This window comes from Bombina bombina, chromosome 5 (genome assembly GCF_027579735.1).
Source record: "Bombina bombina isolate aBomBom1 chromosome 5, aBomBom1.pri, whole genome shotgun sequence".
NCBI classification, from domain to species: domain Eukaryota; kingdom Metazoa; phylum Chordata; class Amphibia; order Anura; family Bombinatoridae; genus Bombina; species Bombina bombina.
This window is the reverse complement of record NC_069503.1, coordinates 519,371,143-519,393,837: the sequence shown is the minus strand read 5'-3', so window position 1 is coordinate 519,393,837 and position 22,695 is coordinate 519,371,143. Positions and strand designations below refer to the sequence as shown.

The 22,695-nt window shown below is 38.4% G+C and overlaps 1 protein-coding gene across 1 annotated transcript in view; it reads left to right on the top strand.

The window, feature by feature from the left end:
• The window catches only part of DPY19L1 (dpy-19 like C-mannosyltransferase 1), a 550,250-nt gene that overhangs the window by 412,756 nt on the left and 114,799 nt on the right, over positions 1-22,695 (top strand). Inside the window, exon 15 of the mRNA XM_053715774.1 lies at positions 6,675-6,776. Within this exon, the coding sequence (XP_053571749.1) occupies positions 6,675-6,776 (102 nt within the window). The remainder of the gene's footprint in view (positions 1-6,674; positions 6,777-22,695) is intronic.

The following is a 22,695-nucleotide window of genomic DNA, read 5'->3' as shown; positions in this document are numbered from 1 at the left end:
TTGTCTGAAAGTTTTGTCATCAGACCAATCTGCAGCATTTAAAATTTCCTGTAAAGAAACAGATTTAGAAAAAGCTTTAGAAGCTGAAGCTCCACGAATAGAATGAGAAGTAAAAATATCATCTACACCAGCTTCTAACATAACACCTTTGACCCATCTACTAATAGTGGGTGAAGAAACTGGTAAATGAGGAGAAACAAAAGAAATTAAAAGTTGTTTAGAAGAAGAAGATCTAAGAAGAGCGGTTCTAGATTGATACTCTTTAAGACAAAGAACTATAAAAAGTTTTGGCTGTTCAAAAAAGTAGGGATAAAAAATAGAAGAAGAAAGAGTTTTAGTTCTACGAGTTAAGTTAAAAATTACACCTTGAGGTGAAAACATTTTTGAATTGTAATCAATAGCACAAACATCTGAAACTCTTTTACAAGTTAATAAACATAAATGATTTGCAAGTTTGACTGAAAGCTGTTTTAATGATAATTTATCATTCTCCGGCCATTTTTGAAAAAGGGAGATTACTAAATCTACATCCCAAAAGAATGAATATTTAGAAGTAGGAGGTCTTTTAAGACGGATAGATTTTAACAATCTGCAAATAGTAGGATTTTGACCAATGGGTAAATTATTAAAATATTCATGACTAGCCGAAATAGCTGACCTAGCCACATTAATGGATCTATAAGCTAGACCTTCCATAAATAGAGAAGATAGATAATTAACTATTTCATTTAAAGATGCTGAAACTGGATCCAAGTGTTTGTTACCGCACCAGCTAGACCACTTAATCCAAGAGGAAAAATAAAATTTTTTGGTTCCAGGGGCCCAAGAGTCTTGAAGGAGGAGTTTAGCATGTTCCGAAAGTCCATCGCTAGAGCAGGATCCCCTGAAATCATCCAAGCTACAAGTTGGAAGTTGCCTTGAAGCACTAAAGTGTGAAATTCTCCGTTTGGATCTGTAAGAAGGTCTGGTATATTGGGAAGAAGAATTGGAGGAAGGAAGGACATCTCTAGAAGATATGGGTACCAAACCTGATTCGGCCATAATGGAGTTATGATCAGAAGAGAAATTTGATGTCTCTTGACAAATTAAAGAGTCCGAAGAATCATTACCAAAGGAGGAAACGCATATACTCCTTGAAGGGGCCACTGTTGGAGAAAATCATCTATTGCTAAAGCTTCCAGATCTGGTTTCCAACTGAAAAATTGAAGAATCTGATTATTTAACCGAGATGCAAAAAGATCTATCACAAATGGACCTCTCATCTGATGAATTTGTTGAAAAAGAGAGGGTTTCAACATCCAATCGCTGAAATCCGTAAAGTATCTCGAACCCCAATCTGCCATTTGATTGTTGAGTCCAGGAAGATATTCTGTTTGAATAGATACGTTTTGAGAAAGACAATAATGAATTAAATCTTTGGTTAAAACAGATAACATTTTCGAATTTGTCCCACCAAAACGATTTATATATCGAATAGCTTATATATTGTCCATACGAAGAAGTACTGTAATATGGTGAGAATGTTTGATAAAGCTTTTGATGGCAAATGCTCCTGCCAAAAGTTCCCGGCAATTTATGTGAAGATTTTTTTCCAGAGCAGACCATTTTCCTCCCGAAATTTGGGAGCCACACCTTGCTCCCCAACCCGAGTTGCTCGCATCTGACTCTATAATTATGTCCTGGGAGCTTCCAAAAATGGCTTTGCCATTCCATGCTTCTATGTTGATAAGCCACCAGTTCAATTCTTCTATAGCCTCCTCTGATAAGCAAATCAGGTGTTGATAAGAAAAACCTTTCCTGAGGTAATACATTTTTAACTTCTGAAGGGCTCTGTAATGTAGAAGAGCCGAAAAGATTGCTTTGATAGAAGAAGAAAGGAGGCCAATAATTCTGGCCAAAAGACGAAGAGGAAAGCATTTTTTGATAAGAGCATAAGAAAGCTCTTTCTTTATCTTTTTTATTTTTTTCTAAAGGAAGACTTGGAGAGGCAGAAATTGTATCTATGTTGAAACCCAAGAAAATTAGGTTTTGAGATGGAATCAAAGCTGATTTCTTGAAATTTATAATAAAACCTAAATTTTGAAGTAAGGAAATAGTAATAGAAAGATGATCCTGCAGGATAGAAGGGGACTTATGAATAAGAAGGATATTGTCTAAGTAAATAATTAGACAAATTCCTCTTTTCCGAAGCCAAGCTATCACGGGTTTCAATATCTTTGTAAAAACCCATGGAGCAGAAGAAAGGCCAAAAGGAAGACAGGTAAACTGCCATAAAGTGTCGTTCCAATGGAATCTGAGATCATTTCTAAAATTTAAATGAATGGGGATTGTGAAATAAGCATCCTTCAGATCTAGTCTTACAAGCCAGTCGTTGTTGTAAAGACAATCTCTAATAAGATGAATTCCCTCCATTTTGAAATGATTGTAGGTTAGAAAATAATTTAGATCTCTTAAATTTATAACAGGACGATAACTGCCTTCTTTCTTTTGGACTAGAAACATATTGCTTATGAAAGAATTTCCTGAATTGTGAGCAGGTTTTACTGCCTTTTTTTAGATCAATTCTGAAATTTCATTGTCCAGTAGACATTGGTCTTTTTGACAAAATTTTATTGGATAGGGTAATGAAATTTGAGAAGGAGTTTCTATGAAATCTAAATGAAAGCCTGAAACTGTCTGTAAAACCCATGGATCTGCAGAAATGTTCTTCCATTCTGGAAGGTAAAAAGCTAATCTGCCTCCTATATTTTGCTGGAAAAAAGGAATGGAAGGAGAGGTGATTAAACTTACCTTGGAAGGGTCTTCTGTTGATCCTGGATCTGAAACCTCTAGAAAATCTTTGGATCGTGATGGAAAGAAATTTTGGTGGGAGGATGAGAGTGTAGCAAAGTTGTGGAAATGAGACCTTGATATTGATGAAAATCGGCTGGAAAAGCGGTCTCTGCCTTTTCCAGCCCTTGAAAAAACTCTTTGTGGCTTATTATTTTTAATTTTATTAAGGGAATTGAAAGTGTTAACATAATGACTCAATTATTTAAGGCCAGAGTCACCAAATAACAGACCATCCGCCTCAGGACCCATTTCTGTGGAGGCAAAATCAGTTATTTTAGGATCGATACAACGTAAAATTAATCTTCTATGCTGAGAAGCTATAGAAGTATTTGCATCACCAAGAAAATAAATGGTTCTTTGTAACCACTCCCTTATAGTAAAAGGGTCAAGTAAATCATTTTCCGAGATAGCATCCTTAGATAACTCAAAAGTTTAGTGACAGGTCCTAAAGTGTCTAAAAGTTTATCTTGACAAGATTTTAAAAATCTTTCAGGACCTTTCCTAAGGTTGGCATTCTTATTCCCAATAATTTTTAATAAATTCTGGTAAATATCGGGAGTTAAATGAGTATTGTGAGGTAACTCAGGTCTTGGACACTCGGCTTTAAGGGTATTCTTTGTCTTTTTTGACAAGGGTCTCCTAATATAAATATCTATAAATTTAGATACTCTTTTGGAAGGTTTCCATTATGTAGACCTAGGATGTTGAAGGTCATTTGGGCCAGTATAAGGATGACCTAGATTATCTATAAGATTTGTTTTTTTAGTTTTTAAAGATTTCTTTCTTTTCTTAGGTTTGGGAGAATCATCAGGTCATGAAGTAAAAATATTCACTAAAGTAGTATTAGACTTATAAGACTCAAAAGATTCATTATCAGAATCCACATTTTTTTATATCCATTTTAAAACTTTCCTCATAATTCTATGAGGAGTCAGAATCAAGTCTGAACTTTCTTTTGCGTGAAGCTTTACATCTATTAGTCATAATAATATCTGATTCAGCTTCAGAAACTGATGAGTGATCACTTCTGCATTTATGAGCAGAGAAATGTCAGAATACAGCTGACGTGACAAACCTTTATTAGATTTTCTCTCTGATGAATATCTCCCTTCAGAATTAATATGTTTAGATTTACAAGAAACCTTTTTGTACACATGACTTTGAATTTCATTAAAATTACTAATAATAGATTTTAATTGATCCATCTGTTGCTTTAATGGTTCAAAAGAATTGTTAATTAAATTTTGAACAAATTTTTCTGAAATCTGAGTCTTAGGGTCCTCAGACATTTTAAAAGTTATATATTTTTTAAAATAATAATGCTCAGAAAATAAATAAAACTTGAAAATATTCAAACAAACTAACAATAATTAATGTAAGTAAAATAAACTTTTTTTCAAATTAATAAAGGATAATTAATAATCATAAAAAACTTGGTAACTAAAATTAGATAATAAAATAATATGAGCCACAAGAAAAAAATGATTTTTTCCAAAGTATAAAATATAAATAATGTCTTTTAAACTATGTATTATAGTAGAAAACAGTTAAGAGAAAAAACGTTACTAAAATAATTGAAACAAGTAACTTAATTAAGCTAAAATAAGTGAATAGCTTAAATGTAACAGTGTGAGTGTGAAGCGATACTCGTCTGACAGGCACAGTGACGTAGTATCGGATGGGAGGGCGGGAAAAACAACTCCGTAATGACCACGTCAAAATGGAGGCATGGACTGTAGGAACTGAAAGAAAACAAAATGGCGGCCGCATTGAAACGGAGCTCAGACACTCCGGATGATTTGCACTGAAGACAAGAAGGTTATACTTAACAAGAGTCAAATTATATTAAGGTAAGGAAATATTAAATAGGAAAAAATAACCTAAAATGAAAAAGGGAGTAAAAATAAAAAACGGACAAATATTAAAAAACGGACAGAATAATAAAACAAAAAAATAAATAATAGTAATAAAAGAAAAACAATAAACAAAATGACAAACTTAATAAAATAAAGTAATACAAAGAATTATAAAATAAATAATAACAATAAATAATACCAATAAATAGACAACAATTATTAACATTTAGACAATAATTTATAACATTTAAAACAAATCTTTATGAAATAACAATTTGTACTTAACTCCTGAGCAGCAAAGACAAAAGACGAGGGTTTGCAGCTTTCTGGTCTCTTTATGACTACTATGATACATCTGATTGGTCCATACTATCTCTGACCACCAAAGGACTGTTCTCATTGGTTTCTGTTATATATTCATTGTTATATTTTTCTGTTAATATTCAAATGTTTTACTTTTAAATGCTGCCTGAGTAGTAAAGTGAAGGGTTATGCAAAATAGGAGTCTTTGTTCTTGTAATAAAATTCACTTTTCAGTAAGGGCGATCTGCAAGCTCAGATGCAAAGGAATCCTGTTAGAACAAAGAGGTCAAATGGGTTATGGTAGAATGCCCCCCCCCCCCCAGCTTTCTTTTGTCTCAGAGGAGATAAATGATAACTTAAAACAGAGGTAGAGATTGCTGTATTTCCTATGATTTATAAAGAGTTGATAGAAATGCAACAGGATCAAAATCAGATATGATAACCATGACACCATATTGGTCAAGAATGCATTGCTTCCCCCCTTCTGGGAAATAAGTGCAAATACACAGCAGTTATTTTTCTACAACTTAGCTGCCCAATGTGCTATTGTTATCCAGAAGGATTGGCTTTAAATGCTTAGACCTAAAGTAGCCCAGGTTGAAGAGTTAATTTGTCTGATCAAGCAGAATGTACATTATAGAACAAATAAATCAGTTCTGCTTCATGGATATCTTTGGGTATACTTGGATGATTAGCTCTTCTGTTTACTAAGATATATAACAATTGCCAGACTGAAAACAAATCATCTTTACATACGATATATACCATTCACCATTTAAATTATATGTAAAAGACAGTATCATATACCACAGTTCTAATTTTACGTAAAACAATTAGCGGTTGATATTATTGACACAAATCTGTAGATTGGGGTATCATGTCAAGACCTTAAAATAGGTGTAGTTTAAACAACTTTCCAATTTACTTATATCATCAAATTTGTGGGGGGGGGGGTTTGGGAACCCTTTATCAAGAGCATATCTAAGTATGCTCAGGAGCAGCAATTCACTGCTGGGTGCTAAGGTTTACATATATGCATTTTGTCATTGGCTCACTATAGCTGTTCAGTTAACTCCCACTGCTGCTTCAGAGCCTAATTTTCAACAAACGATAGCAAGAAAATAAAGCAAATTTTATAATTGAAGTCAATTATAAAGTTGTTTAAATTCCATGCTCTATGAATCATGAAAGAAAAACAAAATAGTATACTCTCATTTTAAAAGCAAAATCTTTGCTCTCCAAAATGTAAATGGAAAGAAAGTTATAGAAATTAGTCTCGCCTTTCCCAGGCAATAAATTACTAGGTAATCCAAGTACCAATTAGTGCTGCTTTTTTATCCTTTATACTTTTCCATAAAAGTTAATTGCTTACTTAATTCTACAGTCAGGGCTATGCAGAGAATCAAATTACAAAACAACAAATTTGTTGATATCCAAAAATAGGATAACAACTCATTGTGAATCATCTTCAAAGAATATCAATGTAAACTGAGTAGGATATTTGCATTGTGCATCAGATTCACTCCACTATTTCCCTGGTTGGCTTTAGGTATTTAAAGTAGTTGTTTGTAGTGTTTATAATATGCACCTGTAAAAACTATAATTAATAATTATTTACGGTATTATATATGTAACTCATCACGTCTAGTTCTTACAAATAATTTTGATTTCTCTTTTTTCCAGGCTCATATAAGCAACCTGCTAAAATCCAAGTTTACCAATTACAAGGATTTTGATACCTTGATGTACACATGTGCTGCAGAGTTTGACTTCATGGAAAAAGAGGTATAGTGCTCAGCATTTTTTTTAGATATGAATAATTAAACTTTAGTTTTAGCTTGCCCAGGCACACTTTTTTAAAGATGTTGGATCAAAACAAGCTTTATTTAAATCAGCCCGGCCTGATTCATGTCGTATTTCTCGCACAACCATTGGATAATCGGTGAATAAGTCACCACTTGAAAAAGCGAGATCTTCTCAGTGGGCCAGCAGTGATGGAGGTGAGTGTACTAAACGACAAACTTTTGAACCCTTTCAAGGGTGTGTTTTTACTATGTACAGCTACAGATAACCTTTTTTATACAAAGATTTCATGTTTAACGTCTTCTAAGACTTAGTTTACCATTACCAACATTGTTTCCTCATTTCATAATTGTAGGTTCTTTGAAATCTGTTTCTTTTTGGTAGTTGCATTTATTTTTATTACATAGTTTTCTAAAAACTATTATTTTTAAACTTTCTGAACAGTGGAATTGTATGTTAAAAAGAACAGCCAATCAGCTTTATCAGTGATGAGTTCAAACATTGCAAAATATTTTTAATGGGTTTAAAAAAACTAAACTGGCTTGATAGTATAACAAAAAGACATACCCTGAATAAGCATATATTGTTTACCTTGTGCAAAGTGCATTGATTGATAGGGAATTGAATTAATTATATGAAGAAAATTAGTATGTTCCATGTTTACATACCCATTATAGTATCTAAATTCTGCTTCCATTCCTACAAATCATTTATATAATTAGTTCATGTCTCATCAGATATGCGGAAATAAAGTCTCATTAAAATCCAAATTACTTTAAATTGATTTTGTAAATAACGGCTAAACTGTTTGTTTTAAAATGTTAATCAAAATCAATCCTGACAGTAATTGATTTTCACAATATGCTGTGAGGCTTTTGCCCTACTGTTACTATAATATTCACTTCAGTGATTTTTTTCTAGTTTTGAGATTGCTATCATCATTTATTTGTGTAGCGCCACAAAATTCCATAGCACTCTGAAACAAAGAAGGGGTATACAATGACAAAGATTTGTGGTAAGATACAAATACATAATATACTAAACAAAACAAAATTTGGGTTTCATGTCCCTTTAGTAGCGCTTATAGTTTTGCACTCCACTTTTAATCTAGGCCATAGTTGGGTGTGAGGCTGTTGAGTTCTCTATAGGTTAGGGTTAGTATTGAATTGTGTCAGTGAAACCAGTTTAGGGACTGGCAGAGTGGGGCAACTGATGTAGATTGGCAACTTTAGTGGATGAATCTAGCTAAAGCATTCATGATGGATTGGAACAGGGCAGAGGCGGTATTTGGGAAGGCCCTTTATGAGTTGATTGCAGTAGTCAATATGTGTTAAAATGTAAGTAAGCATTAGCTTTTTGTCACCATAAATCTTGCACATATACATCATAATTTCACAGATCCTATTTCTCTTACATGGTGTATCCAGTCCACGGATTCATCCTTACTTGTGGGATATTCTCAATCCCTACAGGAAGTGGCAAAGAGAGCACACAGCAGAGCTGTCCATATAGCTCCCCTCAGGCTCCGCCCCCCTAGTCATTCTCTTTGCCGCTCTAACATGTAGCATCTCCACGGGAGGGTAAAGAGTATGTGGTGTTAGATTTGTAGTTTTTATTTCTTCAATCAAGAGTTTGTTATTTTAAAATAGTGCCGGTTTGTACTATTTACTCTGAGGCATAAAGTGATGAAGATTTCTGCTGAGAGGAAAATGATTTTAGCATGTTGTAACTAAAATCCATTGCTGTTCTCACACAGGACTGTTGAGTACCGGAGAACTTCAGTTGGGGGGAACAGTTTGCAGGCTTAACTGCTTAAGGTATGCTCAGTCACTTTTTTTCTAACAAGACTTGGTAATGCTAGAAGACTGACAGAAATCCCCATGTGGGAAGGTAAGCCATATTCTGAGACTCAGTATAGAAGGATGGCTTAGTTAAAAGGGCTTAAATCACTGGTGGACACTGTTATGGGGAAAATCGATACATTTTTTTTACTATAATCTGACATTTGCACAAGTGTTTATTATGTTTGGAACACTTTTTAGGGGTTTTATATGCCTGGCATAATTTTAGACACCTAATTTGGCTTAGGAAGGCCCCACAACTCCGGAGTGAAGAGGGAGGGGGCCTAATTTTCGCGCCTCAGTTGCGCAGTTCTTTTGCAAGACAGCTTCACATGTAGAGTCCAGAGATTGCAGGAGGACTACAGGGAGGCTTATTTTCGTTCCAAAACTAATCCCCGAGGAAGGTAGGGCCACAGCAGAGACTGTGGCATAGTGCTGTAGTGTGTTAAACCGGTGGCCTGCTTCAATTTGCTCCGGTTTGGGCAATAAGGGGTTAATTGGCTTGAAACTTGGTGTGCAATAATTTCAAAGTGTTAGGATCATATGGTGTAAATTTCATAAAGATTGGATGTTTTTTTTGAGATTTGGTAAAAAAGTGTGTGCTTTTTATTATTTAAAGGCACAGTACCGTTTTTTTCAAAAAGTGTATTTTTCTGTATTTGAGTGCTATCTAAGTCTGTCTAACATGTCTGAGCCTACAGATAGACCTTGTTCTATGTGTTTAAAAGCCATGGCGGTATCCCCAATGCATTTGTGTTTAAAGTGTGCTAAGGTATCTAAACATTTTAATGACCATGCAGTGACACTTAAAAATGTAGCCCAAGATGATTCTTTGACGGAAGGTAATGAGGATAGTCCTCCTTCCTCTCCCCATGTGTCAACACCAGTTACGCCCGCGCAATCGTTGCCTAGTACCTCTAGCGCATTGTGCCCTATTACTTTACAGCAATTAGCAGCAGTCATGGATAATTCCCTTGCAGCATTTCTATCCAAACTGCCAGTTTTTCCAAAAAAGCGTGATAGCTCAGTTTTAAGAACAGAGGATGAGCAATCAGAAGCTTTGGATGATTTATCTGTTGTACCCTCACAACACTCTGAAGTGGCTGTGAGGGATGGTCTGTCCTAGGGAGAAATTTCTGACACAGGAAAAGTTTCTCAGCGGGCAGATTCAGATTCCTTAGCGTTTAAATTTAAGCTGGAACACCTCCGCGTCCTGCTTAAGGAGGTTTTAGCTACGCTGGATGATTGTGACCCCATGGTGGTCCCAGAAAAATTGTGTAACATGGACAGGTTTTTAGAGGTCCCTGTATACACTGATGCGTTTCCGATCCTGAAGAGGGTGGCAGATATTGTGACTAGGGAGTGGGAGAGACCAGGTGTACCCTTTGTTCCCCCTCCTATCTTTAAGAAAATGTTCCCCATAAATGACCCCAGGCGGGACGCGTGGCAGACGGTACCTAAGGTAGAGGGAGCAGTTTCAACACTTGCTAAGCGTACAACTATACCAATAGAAGACAGTTGTGCTTTTAAAGACCCTATGGATAAAAAATTGGAAGGTTTGCTGAAGAAAATGTTTGTTCAGCAAGGTTTCCTTCTTCAGCCAATTGCCTGCATTATTCCTGTAACTACTGCAGCGGCTTTTTGGTTTGAGGCGCTGGAGGAGTCGCTCCAGAGGGAGACTTCATATGACGAAGTCATGGATAGAATTCATGCTCTAAAGCTGGCGAATTCTTTTATCACAGATGCCGCTTTACAATTAGCTTCAGGAGCGGACCTGCTTCAACCTCTGCTGCCGCAAAGCAAGAGGGTAACGCTTCACAGCCCAAAGCAACCTGGAAACCCCTGCAGGGCTGGAATAAGGGTAAACAGGCCAAGAAGCCTGCGCCCTGCTACCAAGACAGCATGAAGGGGTAGCCCCCGATCTGGGACCGGATCTAGTAGGGTGCAGACTTTCTCTCTTTGCTCAGGCTTGGGCAAGAGATGTTCCAGATCCCTGGGCATTAGAAATTGTGGCTCAGGGGTATCTTCTAGAATTCAAGGACTCTTCCCCCAAGGGGAAGGTTCCACATTTCTCGTTTGTCTTCAGACCAGACAAAGAAACAGGCGTTCTTACGCTGTGTAGAAGATCTTCTAAAGATGGGAGTGATACACCCAGTTCCAGTTGCAGAACAAGGACTGGGATTTTACTCAAACCTGTTTGTAGTTCCCAAAAAGAAGGGAACTTTCAGGCCAATCCTGGATCTAAAAATTCTAAACAAATTCATCAGAGTTCCATCTTTCAAAATGGAAACCATTCGGACAATCTTGCCGATGATCCAGGAAGGTCAATATATGACTACCGTGGATCTAACCGTGGATCTAAAGGATGCGTACCTACATATTCCTATCCACAAAGATCATTATCAGTTCCTAAGGTTCGCCTTTCTGGACACGCATTACCAGTTCGTGGCCCTTCCTTTCGGGTTGGCCACCGCTCCCAGAATTTTCACAAAGGTGCTAGGGTCCCTTCTAGCGGTTCTAAGACCGCGGGGCATTGCAGTAGCACCTTACCTAGACGACATCTTAATTCAGGCGTTGTCTTTCCACAGAGCCAAGGCTCATACGGACATTGTTGTGGCCTTTCTAAGGTCTCACAGGTGGAAGGTGAACGTCGAAAAAAGTTCTCTGTCCCAGCTCACAAGAGTTCCCTTCCTGGGAACACTAATAGACTCGGTAGAAATGAAAATCTTTCTGACAGAGGTCAGGAAGTCAAAACTTTTGAATACTTGCCGAGTTCTTCATTCCATTCCTCGGCCTTCTGTGGCTCAGTGCATGGAGGTAATCGGTTTAATGGTTGCGGTAATGGACGTAGTCCCTTTTGCCCGAATTCATCTAAGACCACTGCAACTGTGCATTCTCAAACAGTGGAATGGGGATTATGCAGATTTGTCTCCTCAAATACAAATGGACCAGAAAACCAGAGACTCTCTTCTCTGGTGGTTGTCTCAGGATCACCTGTCTCAGGGAATGAGTTTCCGCAGACCAGAGTGGATCGTTGTCACGACCGATGCCAGTCTGTTAGGCTGGGGTGCGGTCTGGGACTCCCTGAAAACATTTTGGAACTGAGAGCGATATTCAATACGCTGCAGGAATGGCCTCTACTAGCGGAGGCCAAATTCATCAGATTTCAGTCGGAAAACATCACGACTGTAGCGTACATCAATCATCAGGGAGGAACAAAGAGTTCCCTAGCGATGAAGGAAGTAACCAAGATCATCAAATGGGCAGAGGATCACTCCTGCCATCTATCTGCATTTCACATCCCAGGAGTAGACAACTGGGAGGCGGATTTTCAGAGTCGTCAGACTTTCCATCCGGGGGAGTGGGAACTCCACCCGGAGGTTTTTGCTCAGCTGACCCAGCTATGGGGCATTCCAGAATTGGATCTGATGGCGTCCCGTCAGAACACCAAACTTCCCCTTTACGGATCCAGATCCAGGGATCCCAAGGCGGCATTGATAGATGCTTTAGTAGCGCCTTGGTCATTCAGTCTAGCTTATGTCTTTCCACCGTTTCCTCTTCTCCCTCGGCTAGTAGCCAGAATCAAACAGGAGAAGGCTTTGGTAATTCTGATAGCGCCTGCGTGGCCACGCAGGACTTGGTATGCAGATCTAGTGGACATGTCATCGGCTCCACCATGGAAACTGCCATCGAGGCAGGATCTTCTAATTCAAGGTCCATTCAAGCATCCAAATCTAGTTTCTCTGCAACTGACTGCTTGGAGATTGAACGCTTAATTCTAGCTAAGCGTGGGTTCTCTGAATCAGTTATAGATACTCTGATCCAGGCCAGAAAGCCTGTCACCAGGAAAATTTACCATAAGATATGGCGGAAATATCTTGGTTGGTGCGACTCCAAGGGTTTCTCGTGGAGTAAGGTTAGGATTCCAAGGATATTGTCCTTTCTCCAAGAAGGATTGGAGAAAGGTTTGTCAGCTAGTTCCTTAAAGGGACAGATATCTGCTCTGTCTATCCTGTTACACAAGCGTCTGGCAGCTGTACCAGACGTTCAGGGGTTTGCACAGGCCCTAGTTAGAATCAAGCCTGTCTACAAACCTGTTGCTCCTCCATGGAGTCTAAATTTAGTTCTTTCAGTTCTTCAAGGGGTTCCGTTTGAACCTTTGCATTCCATAGATATTAAGTTATTATCTTGGAAAGTTTTGTTTTTGGTAGCTATTTCTTCTGCTCGAAGAGTTTCTGAATTGTCTGCTTTGCAATGTAATTCACCCTATCTGGTGTTCCATGCAGATAAGGTTGTTTTGCGTACCAAACCTGGTTTCCTTCCAAAAGTGGTTTCTAATAAGAATATTAACCAGGAAATTATTGTTCCTTCTCTGTGTCCTAATCCAGTTTCTAAGAAGGAACGACTGTTACACAATCATGATGTGGTTCGTGCTTTAAAATTCTATTTAAAGGCAACTAAAGATTTCAGACAAACATCATCCTTGTTTGTTGTCTATTCTGGTAAGAGGAGAGGTCAGAAAGCAACTGCTACCTCTCTTTCTTTCTGGCTGAAAAGCATCATCCGATTGGCTTATGAGACTGCTGGACAGCAGCCTCCTGAACGAATTACAGCTCATTCCACTAGAGCTGTGGCTTCCACATGGGCTTTCAAGAATGAGGCTTCTGTTGAACAGATTTGTAAGGTAGCGACTTGGTCTTCACTGCATACATTTGCCAAATTTTACAAATTCGATACTTTTGCTTCTTCGGAGGCTATTTTTGGGAGAAAGGTTTTGCAAGCAGTGGTGCTTTCCGTTTAGGTTACCTGACTTGTTCCCTCCCTTCATCCGTGTCCTAAAGCTTTGGTATTGGTATCCCACAAGTAAGGATGGATGGATGGATGGATGGATCCGTGGACTGGATACACCATGTAAGAGAAAACAGAATTTATGCTTACCTGATAAATTACTTTCTCTTACGGTGTATCCAGTCCACGGCCCGCCCTGGCAATTAAGTCAGGTTCAAATTTATTTTTGTAAAACTACAGTCACCGGGGGGCGTGTCCGGGCAGCGGCCATGATCGGTCGCATATCTGCTGACTGCTGATGAGATGAAGATAATCCGCCGATTGTCTGCTGATCTATACCACATCTGCTACTATCACTGGCAATTTCTAATGAAGAAACGTTTGCTGATCCTAAGGATATAATTATTGTATGAGCAACATTGGCAGTTCTCCAGACCGGGCCGTTGATACTAGAGGCGGCGGCCTATCTGTCAACACCCCCCCCCCCCCCGAGAACCGGGGTAAAGCAGTATTAACTAATCTACTGCACATCTATCTAATCTGCAGCTTTTTGGAGAGATTGGCAATCTTATACTTGAGTACTGTCTGTACGGCTGTCATATGGGGGACCCACACAAAGCATTTCAAGCTCTCTTAGATGAGCATGAGAGGAAGATTACTGAGAGAATCGATCAGCTCCTTCTAAATGTTGAGGCTGTGAGAAGCAAACTGTCGGCTACTTGTGAGGGGGCTGAAGATGATACTGAGCAGCCACGCGGCATAAAGGAAATTATCAGGTGTTCTGTGATGACTCCCCTAGCTACACTTGGTATTGAAGGGACAAGGGATCAAGCTATCTCCCTGCAACCCCCTGGGAGTATTTCCCTATCTCCTAGTGCAAAGCGCAATATTCTGCTTTCAGCTGAAACTGTCTTAAAAGAAGAAGGCATGCCATCTGCTAAAAAGGTTGGTGCTATGGTTCTAGCCGACACCGGCTTGGGGGAGAAAGACAGTTCACTTAACAGCTTATTATTTGCTGCTATGAGAGATGGCCTCCCCGATCTCCACGGAGAAGTGCTTTTACACATTCCTGAGATTCCAGGGAGAGCGGCCGGCTCCCGGGTCTATAACTGGTTTACACAACAACAGGAGGGGGATGTCAGTGTGGAGAGCCAAATGAACTTAACCCTATCTGCACAGTCCTGGCTGCCTCACAGAGTACTGTCACTCAGGAAGCTTCCAAGAGACGCTGTCATCCCTATGGTTGGAATAGGGTGATTCTATGTTGTTCTAGGAGGGACACATATTTTTGTTATCTTTTCTTTTTATTTATTTATTTTTTGTGTGAAAAATTCCTCTTCATGACAGGCACTAGGCTTTATATACCATGCTGTAAGAATAGCTGTTGGTTTGTATTGTTTTATGTGCTTAACCTGTTACAGGGAGAAGGGAGGGGGGAGGGAGAAGAAGAAAGGGAAAGAGATGAGTGCTGCCACTTTAGTTCATTACTCCTTACTTATTACATAAAGTATCATTTGTCACAGGGCAGATACAGCCTAGTTTTGGTTGCAGAAATATCTAAGAATAGTTAACCATAATGTTCAGCACAGGTTCTTTTATCCTTCCTTCCTAATTATTTCAGTAACTTGTTTGTAGTATAGTTTATTCCTCTCTGGGAGATATCATTTCCTCTCTAGTATAAAGCAAATTAGGCTGTGGGCCCCTTAGGCTATCTTCATACTATAGCATAACTGCTACTAAAAGTCTGTGCAGGGAGATATGTATGAATATCACTGGGGGTTATATTCCAGCATTAGTGCCTTACCTGCTGAGCCTCACATATATCACAGTTGCTAGTGACAATACTATATCTCTGTACAGGTCTGTCTGGGTAGATTACAACTACACACGTGGTTAATTTTACATGAAGATCATTCTATTGAGACCCTTGCATAGTGTACCTGGGCAACATGAGGCTCAAGAGGGCCCTGCAATAATTTAGAGAGCGAAATAAGAGGTTTATTAGTAAGCTCCTTCAACACCTCCCCTACCTTTACTAAGTAAAGCTTCCTTAATTCATCTGATGGTATATGTGCTGCATTCTGTAAAATTGACAAAGTCTATGCTGCTGCAGCAATATAATCCTCCCAAGAATAATACTTTTCATGCTAGGGGTATGCGAGTTTGAGGCTTTATAGTAGCCTATAATATCCTGATAGATAGAATAGTGTGTTGTACTGTGTATATCTCTCCCTACAGATGCTTAGTTTTTAATTTGTCTACCATAAGCTCTATATGGTACTGTACAGTTCATATGTTTATATTCTCTCATTATCAGCATAATAGGTTCGAGGGGTATTGTGTATTTCTACTATTGTATTGTGACAGATTAGCACCCTACACAATACCCATATTTCTACTAATTAAGGTACCCCTAGTTTCTCACATTAGAGGTATGCATAATCTGAGGCTTTTTTAGAAGCCTATACTATATTGTAGGATATAATGGAATATTACAGTGTACTTCTCTCCTTACAGATGCTTACTTTGTTTATGTTTTTTAATTTGTTGACAGAGATCTGTACTGAAATGTGCATGCTGGTACTTACTTTTCTTACCTAGTTAAAGGTTCAGCTGAATGATCCATGGACAAACATAAGCCTGCATAATGTTTTATTTTGGTCAATGAGGCTAGGCTTGAACTCAGCTAGACGGTTGGTGTTGTTTTATCTGTCCTATTTCCATGCACTTATGTAAAAACGAGGTAATGCTCATGGCTTGAAGGTGTACAATTGGATTGAGTTAAGTCCAGAACCTTCAGATGTAATGACATGCTTGTTTAATTCATCTTGTAAAATTTCATATTTGTCAAATGGGCATGTTGCCATGATACTGCTTTATGAAGTTTTTTTATTTCTGTTTGACACTTTACCTCAATAAAAAATTATTAAAAAAAAAAAAAAACTACAGTCACCACTGCACCCTATGGTTTCTCCTTTTTCTCCTAACCGTCGGTCGAATGACTGGGGGGGGGGCGGAGCCTGAGGGGAGCTTTATGGACAGCTCTGCTGTGTGCTCTCTTTGCCACTTCCTGTAGGGAATGAGAATATCCCACAAGTAAGGATGAATCGGTGGACTGGATACACCGCAAGAGAAAGTAATTTATCAGGTAAGCATAAATTCTGTTTTTTAGCATATGGTGGGAGTCTTCCAGATCAACTGGATTCCTAATTAATAAGTTACGGATGAACCGCACAAGTCTTCTGGCAAATAAATTAATTCTTATTCCTTATCAATATATTCGCTTTCTGGTCTCTTGAAAGGTATACCAGAATCTCATCCTAAATTGTGGCAGGAAATTGGAATTATATCTACAGCGGACCTTATTATTAGTGACAGATTTAAATCCTTGCCTGAGTTGCATCTTGTCTCTCCTTATCATAGAATTCTACAGTTTGAATTTTTAAGATTTAAAAACTTACTAGCTAGTTTGGTTTTCGATCCTAAGGTTACCCATCTGAACACACTATGGGAGCGGAAATTAAGTGAAGCTGGGCCATTACGCAGACGTTTATTGATGCGCTATGTTCTAATAAAGGGTGCTCGACCACCTGAGAAATCTAGTCCCTTGATAGCATGGGAGTGCACAAATCATATTAATCTATCTTTGCAAGTTTGGCAGAAAATTAGATTACTCACTAAAAAAAAGCTATTCACTGCACCACCCTCTATGAAATTTACTATAACGTTCTTACGCAGGGGTATAACAATGATTAAGAAAAATAAATTCTGTGATCGTTCTTTACCACTGTGTTGGAGAGGTTGTTCAGAAAGAGGGTATTTTATACATATGTGGTGGTCCTGTCCTTGCCTTGCTCACCTGTGGTGTACAAATTCCACATTAGAGGAATTGTCTAGTCAAAATTAAACTTTTATGATTCAGATAGAGCATGCAGTTTTAAGCAACTTTCTAATTTACTCCTATTATCAATTTTTCTTCGTTCTCTTTGGTATCTTTATTTGAAAAATAAAGAATGTAACCTTAGAAGCCGGGCCATTTTTAATTTAGCACCTGGGTAGCGCTTGCTGATTGGTGTCTAAGTGTAGCCACCAATAAACAAGCGTTACCCAGGTGCTGAACCAAAAATGGGTCGGCTCCTAAGCTTACATTCTTGCTTTTTCAAATAAAGATACCAAGAGAACAAAGACAATTTGATAATAGGGGTAAATGAGAAAGTTACTTAAAATTACAAGCTCTATCTGAATCATAAAAGTTTAATTTTGACTAGACTATTCCTTTAACATTTCAGACAGTCTGAAGACTGCACTGTTTCACTGTGATATTTTACTTAAACCACAGGGATAGTTTTGCATTTCTCTTGTCTATTTCTTGCTGTTAAGTTAACAATAGCAAGAAGCTGGCAGAGTCCACCACCCATTTTGTAGGCCAGGGTTATTAAAATTATGAATTATTATATTCCATAAAGCTATTGCTTCCAAACTTTAGAGGCAGTAACCTTATTTGAACTGATTTGGTCAGACTGAACCAATTAATATACATTTAGCAAATTGTTTTTAAGTATTCTGAACGCAAACGTCATAGGGAGAGGGGGTTATAGGAGAGGAGAGTGCTTTTTTCCCTCTTCTTTTTGCTGTCCTCCTCCAATTGTGATTCCTATATCTTATATGATTAATATTTACATATGTGCAATTTGAGACGTCTTATTTTCAATTTTATCTACTTTATACATTGTTATGTTGCTCATGCTATTTAGTACTATTTCAGAGGTGCATTATGTCTTGTTCAGGACGTTATATCTGCTTTAGCACTCCATCTCAATATGCTCTCTGGGTTTTCTTATTGTATTGACACCTTTTTTTAATTTATAATGACATTGAGTCTTTTCAATAAAACAATATTAAATTAAAAAAGGGCCTATTTGTTAGGTACTTGACAGAAGGTAACATGTTTACTCATAATTTGAGTCCATATTTTATACGTTAAGAAAACTTTTTCAGGGAAGGAAAGAATGGTACAAAAATAAGAGAATACGAAATAAAGTTGAGAGAATATGGTGCAAAAAAATAATTGTTGCATCTCATTGTCAATTATTTATTTTATTATGAATGCTTACAAGTGTAAAATTTGCAAACAGTGGCAGAAAAGACAACTCTGGTCCTGAATTATCTTAAAGTAAAGGTAGATCCAAGTGTTTAACAAACGCTAGGTTTTCCCATCACTAAAAATCAAGTGGACTATAAGTGATCAAACAAGTAAAAAAAGGGTGCTAAACTCACCCTTTCTGTGCCATTGCACATCGCCAAACTCCGCGGCTCTGGCCACCCATGGCACATGGATCTACCAATGAGGTTCCGCTTGCACATATTAACCAATAGCTGTGCGTGCATACACATCACCTCATTGAAGGAGATCCATGTGCCGTGGGCGGCCGGAGCCACTGAGTTTAGCACTGTGCAGCGGCACAGAAAGGGTGAGTTAAGCGCCCTTTTTTTTTACATGTTTGATCACTTAAAGTCCACTTGAATTTTAGTGATGGTTAATCCTAGCATTTGTTAAACGCTTGGATTTACCATCACTTTAAGGCTAGCTTAGATCATACAATATGAAACACTTTATTAGGATGTAAGGACTTCATCAGTGAGCCTTTCTATCAAGAACTATCTATTTTTTTATTTTTTTAGAGGGTCAAGATAACATTCTTATAAAAAAAAAAAAAAAAACAAGCTACATAGATATTACTGAGGGGAAAAAAAGATAAAATATAAATCCACACAGCCTTGACATGTAATATAAACAGAAAATAAAATACAGATCATCAATAATAAACAGTAAATGCAAAGCATATCTGTGCTTTAATTACCTCAATTCCTTCTCTATCCCCATCCCTTTCTCTTCCCCAAACACATTCCCTTTTTCCCCGTTTAGTTGTCTAGTAACATATCTGAACAATAGATAAAAAAAAAGTTTCTCCTCTCCTTTCTAATTAAGTTCAATTTGGACTTCACGTAACATTTGAGATTTCTTATAAGGAGATAACATGTGTTTCTGAACATTGGGATCCAATGTATTGATGTCATCTTTCCATTTGCTCAGAAATCTATTTATGGACGGCTCTGAGTAAAGGTTCATATCATGTTTCTCTATTATCATCTGTTTATGTAAAATTTGGAGCAGAACCTTTTTTGGTTCTTTTTAGAATTCCATTGCCTGAGGATTATATTCCTCCCTATTAAAAATGTCACATTCATAAACCTTGTGATATTTTTATAGAGCTCTCCTCTCACTAAAAATATAATGATCTCTCTTTCTCTTTGCTACTTTACAAAGCCAATAGCATACCCTGGACTGGAACTTTTTAATTTTGTAACATTCATAAAAACAAAGGGTTATATCTGCCCTGCTTTTTTTAATTTTTTTGCAGTCAACTACCCCCGACTCTTGCCATTTAGACAGTGAGGAAGTCTATCTATTTTATCTAAGAACATATATGAGGTAAAAAAAAAAGCTTTATACCATTGCCTGAAGGATACAATTAAAATGAGTAGATATTAATGATTTAATGTACAATATGATTCCTTGTTAACTTGCACAATACATATTTGTTTATTTGGTTTTATACTAGAAAGAATATACACATGCAAGAGTGCTACCAAAGGTACCTTTCACCTACTTGTGCTGCCTTAAAAAAGACAATCAAAATTGCTTAGTGAAGTAGAAACTATAACATCTTACACAGTGTCTAGCTAATGTCAAAAGTTGATGAGCATTAACATCTTGTAGGTTTATCAGCATTTACATAGTTAATATAGGTCTTCATTTCGGCATACACATTCCTGATGTTGATTGTACATGATTAAATCAAAGTGTTATTTTTTTATAATAAATGGAATCCTGTACTATTTACTTTTGGTTCACTGTTCTCAGTAGCAGCATATAAAACTGAAATAATTACATCTCACAGTTCTTACATAATATTTTTGCCTAGGTAGCATCAAAGTACATAGCACAATAGTAAAATGATATTACGGTTTTAAATAATCAGACTTTCAGAAACACATTTTCTTCATAAATGGAAAGAGTCCACAGCTGCATTCATTACTTTTGGGAAATAAGAACCTGGCCACTAGGAGGAGGCAAAGACACCCCAGCCAAAGGCTTAAATACTCCTCCCACTTCCCTCATCCCCCAGTCATTCTTTGCCTTTCGTCCCAGGAGGTTGGCAGAGAAGTGTCAGAAGTTTGTTTTCATCTCTTATGGAGGGTAGTACTCTTCGACATGGGATGGGAGTTTTAAGTAATCCTGTCAGTCTCTCAGTGAGAGCTTGGATGAAAGTTAGAGTCCGGAGATGCAGGAAGAGTCTTTCTGCAAAACCATCCTGACTCATTTTAACAACTCCACGAGCAATCAGCGTTGTCGAACTTCGCTTCGCTGCCTGCTTCCTTCTCTGCCTGCTTCCTTCTCTCAAGTCCATGGCGGAGACAAGGCTACTATCCGTCACACTTGAAGGGCCGTGTTCCTGTTCCACAGCGTAGATTCCGGTAAGATCGTTTCATTTTACTTCTTCATGATTGTACTGTAACTCATTTGTTCTTGCGAACTCACATGAAAAATACAGGGTCTCAGTGGGACTCCTATAGTATCTTGGAATCAAGGGTTAATATCTCCTGAGGGGGATTATTGAATAGGGTTTTTTTTAATCATGTTTGTTATGTGATTCAATCTGCTTATGTGTAGTGTTAAGGCCTTTTGAAGTGACTCAACCTTACGGTTGGGTGTGCTTGTTTTGGACTGTACGGTTTACCTTTTGACCGTGCGCATTTACGTTCTGGTCTCCCATTTCCGCATTCCTGACTGTGTGGTGACGGAGAATTCTAGTCCGCTGGTGTCTGGTTCATGTGCAGTTCCCTGCAGGTGTAACTGTTCCTGAGTGTTGTGCCTTTCGTTATAGGCTGGATCGCCTTTGTGTTTTACTCAGACACGTTTTTGAGGTTAGGATGAATTTTCTGTTTGGGAACCCTATCCTTCTCGGTTATGGGACTCATTAGTCTTCTCCTTTGAATGGCTCACCTCGTTAGACATGGGGGGATGAAGTAATCTCCTTTAAGTCTTGTTTTCGAGATCCTTCCCAGTTTTGTTGGAAGAACAGGGTTTCCATTAGGGTGGTCCTGCGGATCTTTCTGTTCTTCTTGGGCGTTAACCCTCGGGTTGCCTGTTATTTTATTTTATCCAGATTCATTTTATTTTCTTTTTTCATACTATGTTTTCCTGCGGGAACTTAAAATCGCTGGGATTGATACTCATTATTTACTTCTACGGAAGTTGTTCGGGACACATTAGTCCCATGTTTGTCTGTTTTTCGCCAGCTTGGCAGGCTGGGGTTCAGATCTTCTGTCTCGCGGCGTATTCAGACACTTGGCACCTATTATAACTTGCTGGTCAGGTTGGGGTGCTGAGTGCTTTCAACATTATTTATGTTTCTAGTTATTTGTTTTACAAGTTTCAGCTAAACATTCTCAAGAGGACTTGCCGGTCCGTGTAGCTCTCGGGATTGTTTCAGTCCTAAATAGCCGTCTCTCTGGTGACTGGGTCAGTGAATTTTGCTGCGTCACTCTCTGTTGCTTCCGATACCCTTGGAACCTAGAGTAATCCTTCCCACTTGGTGGGAAAATTAGAGGGTTTTGCGCCTCTTTTCCGCCGGTCGGGGTGGTGTGGCTTTAGGAATTTGTCGTTTTTGGACTTGTTCCTTTTGTGGTTCTCTTCTTCATTGAGACCTTCTTGGACTTTGTCCGTTTCTCCTTCTGGATGGGTCATCTTCTGGGGACTTGGATTACCTTTGGGAGTTAGTTGTTGCTTTTTGGGACATTAGACAGTGAGGTCTTTTTTTGCTCCGGTTGGGGGTCCTTCCCCAGTGTTGGAAATGCTCTGCATCCCCTTCTTGGGATAGAAGAGGTCCTAGTAGTTTTCCACTCATAGGGTTCGGGTATTGCCATCCAGGTGGCATCCAAGCCCATGTTTTACTATCCTCTGATTTCGAATCTGAGGTGATGTGGAGGCTTGATGTTGCTCGGTTCGGGTGACTTGTCCTCACTGTTCCCCTTGTGTATGGAGCTTGTGGCTAGCTGGACAGCTAGCTCAGCATACTAATGCTCTGTGGCTACTCTGTACTGTAGCAAACTGAGGGTTGCTAGTTCAATCCCCGGCAAGGTCTACTCAGCCTTCCTCCTTTCAAGGTTAATAAAATGAGCAGCGCCTTGTGTCCCTTAAGGGGGAT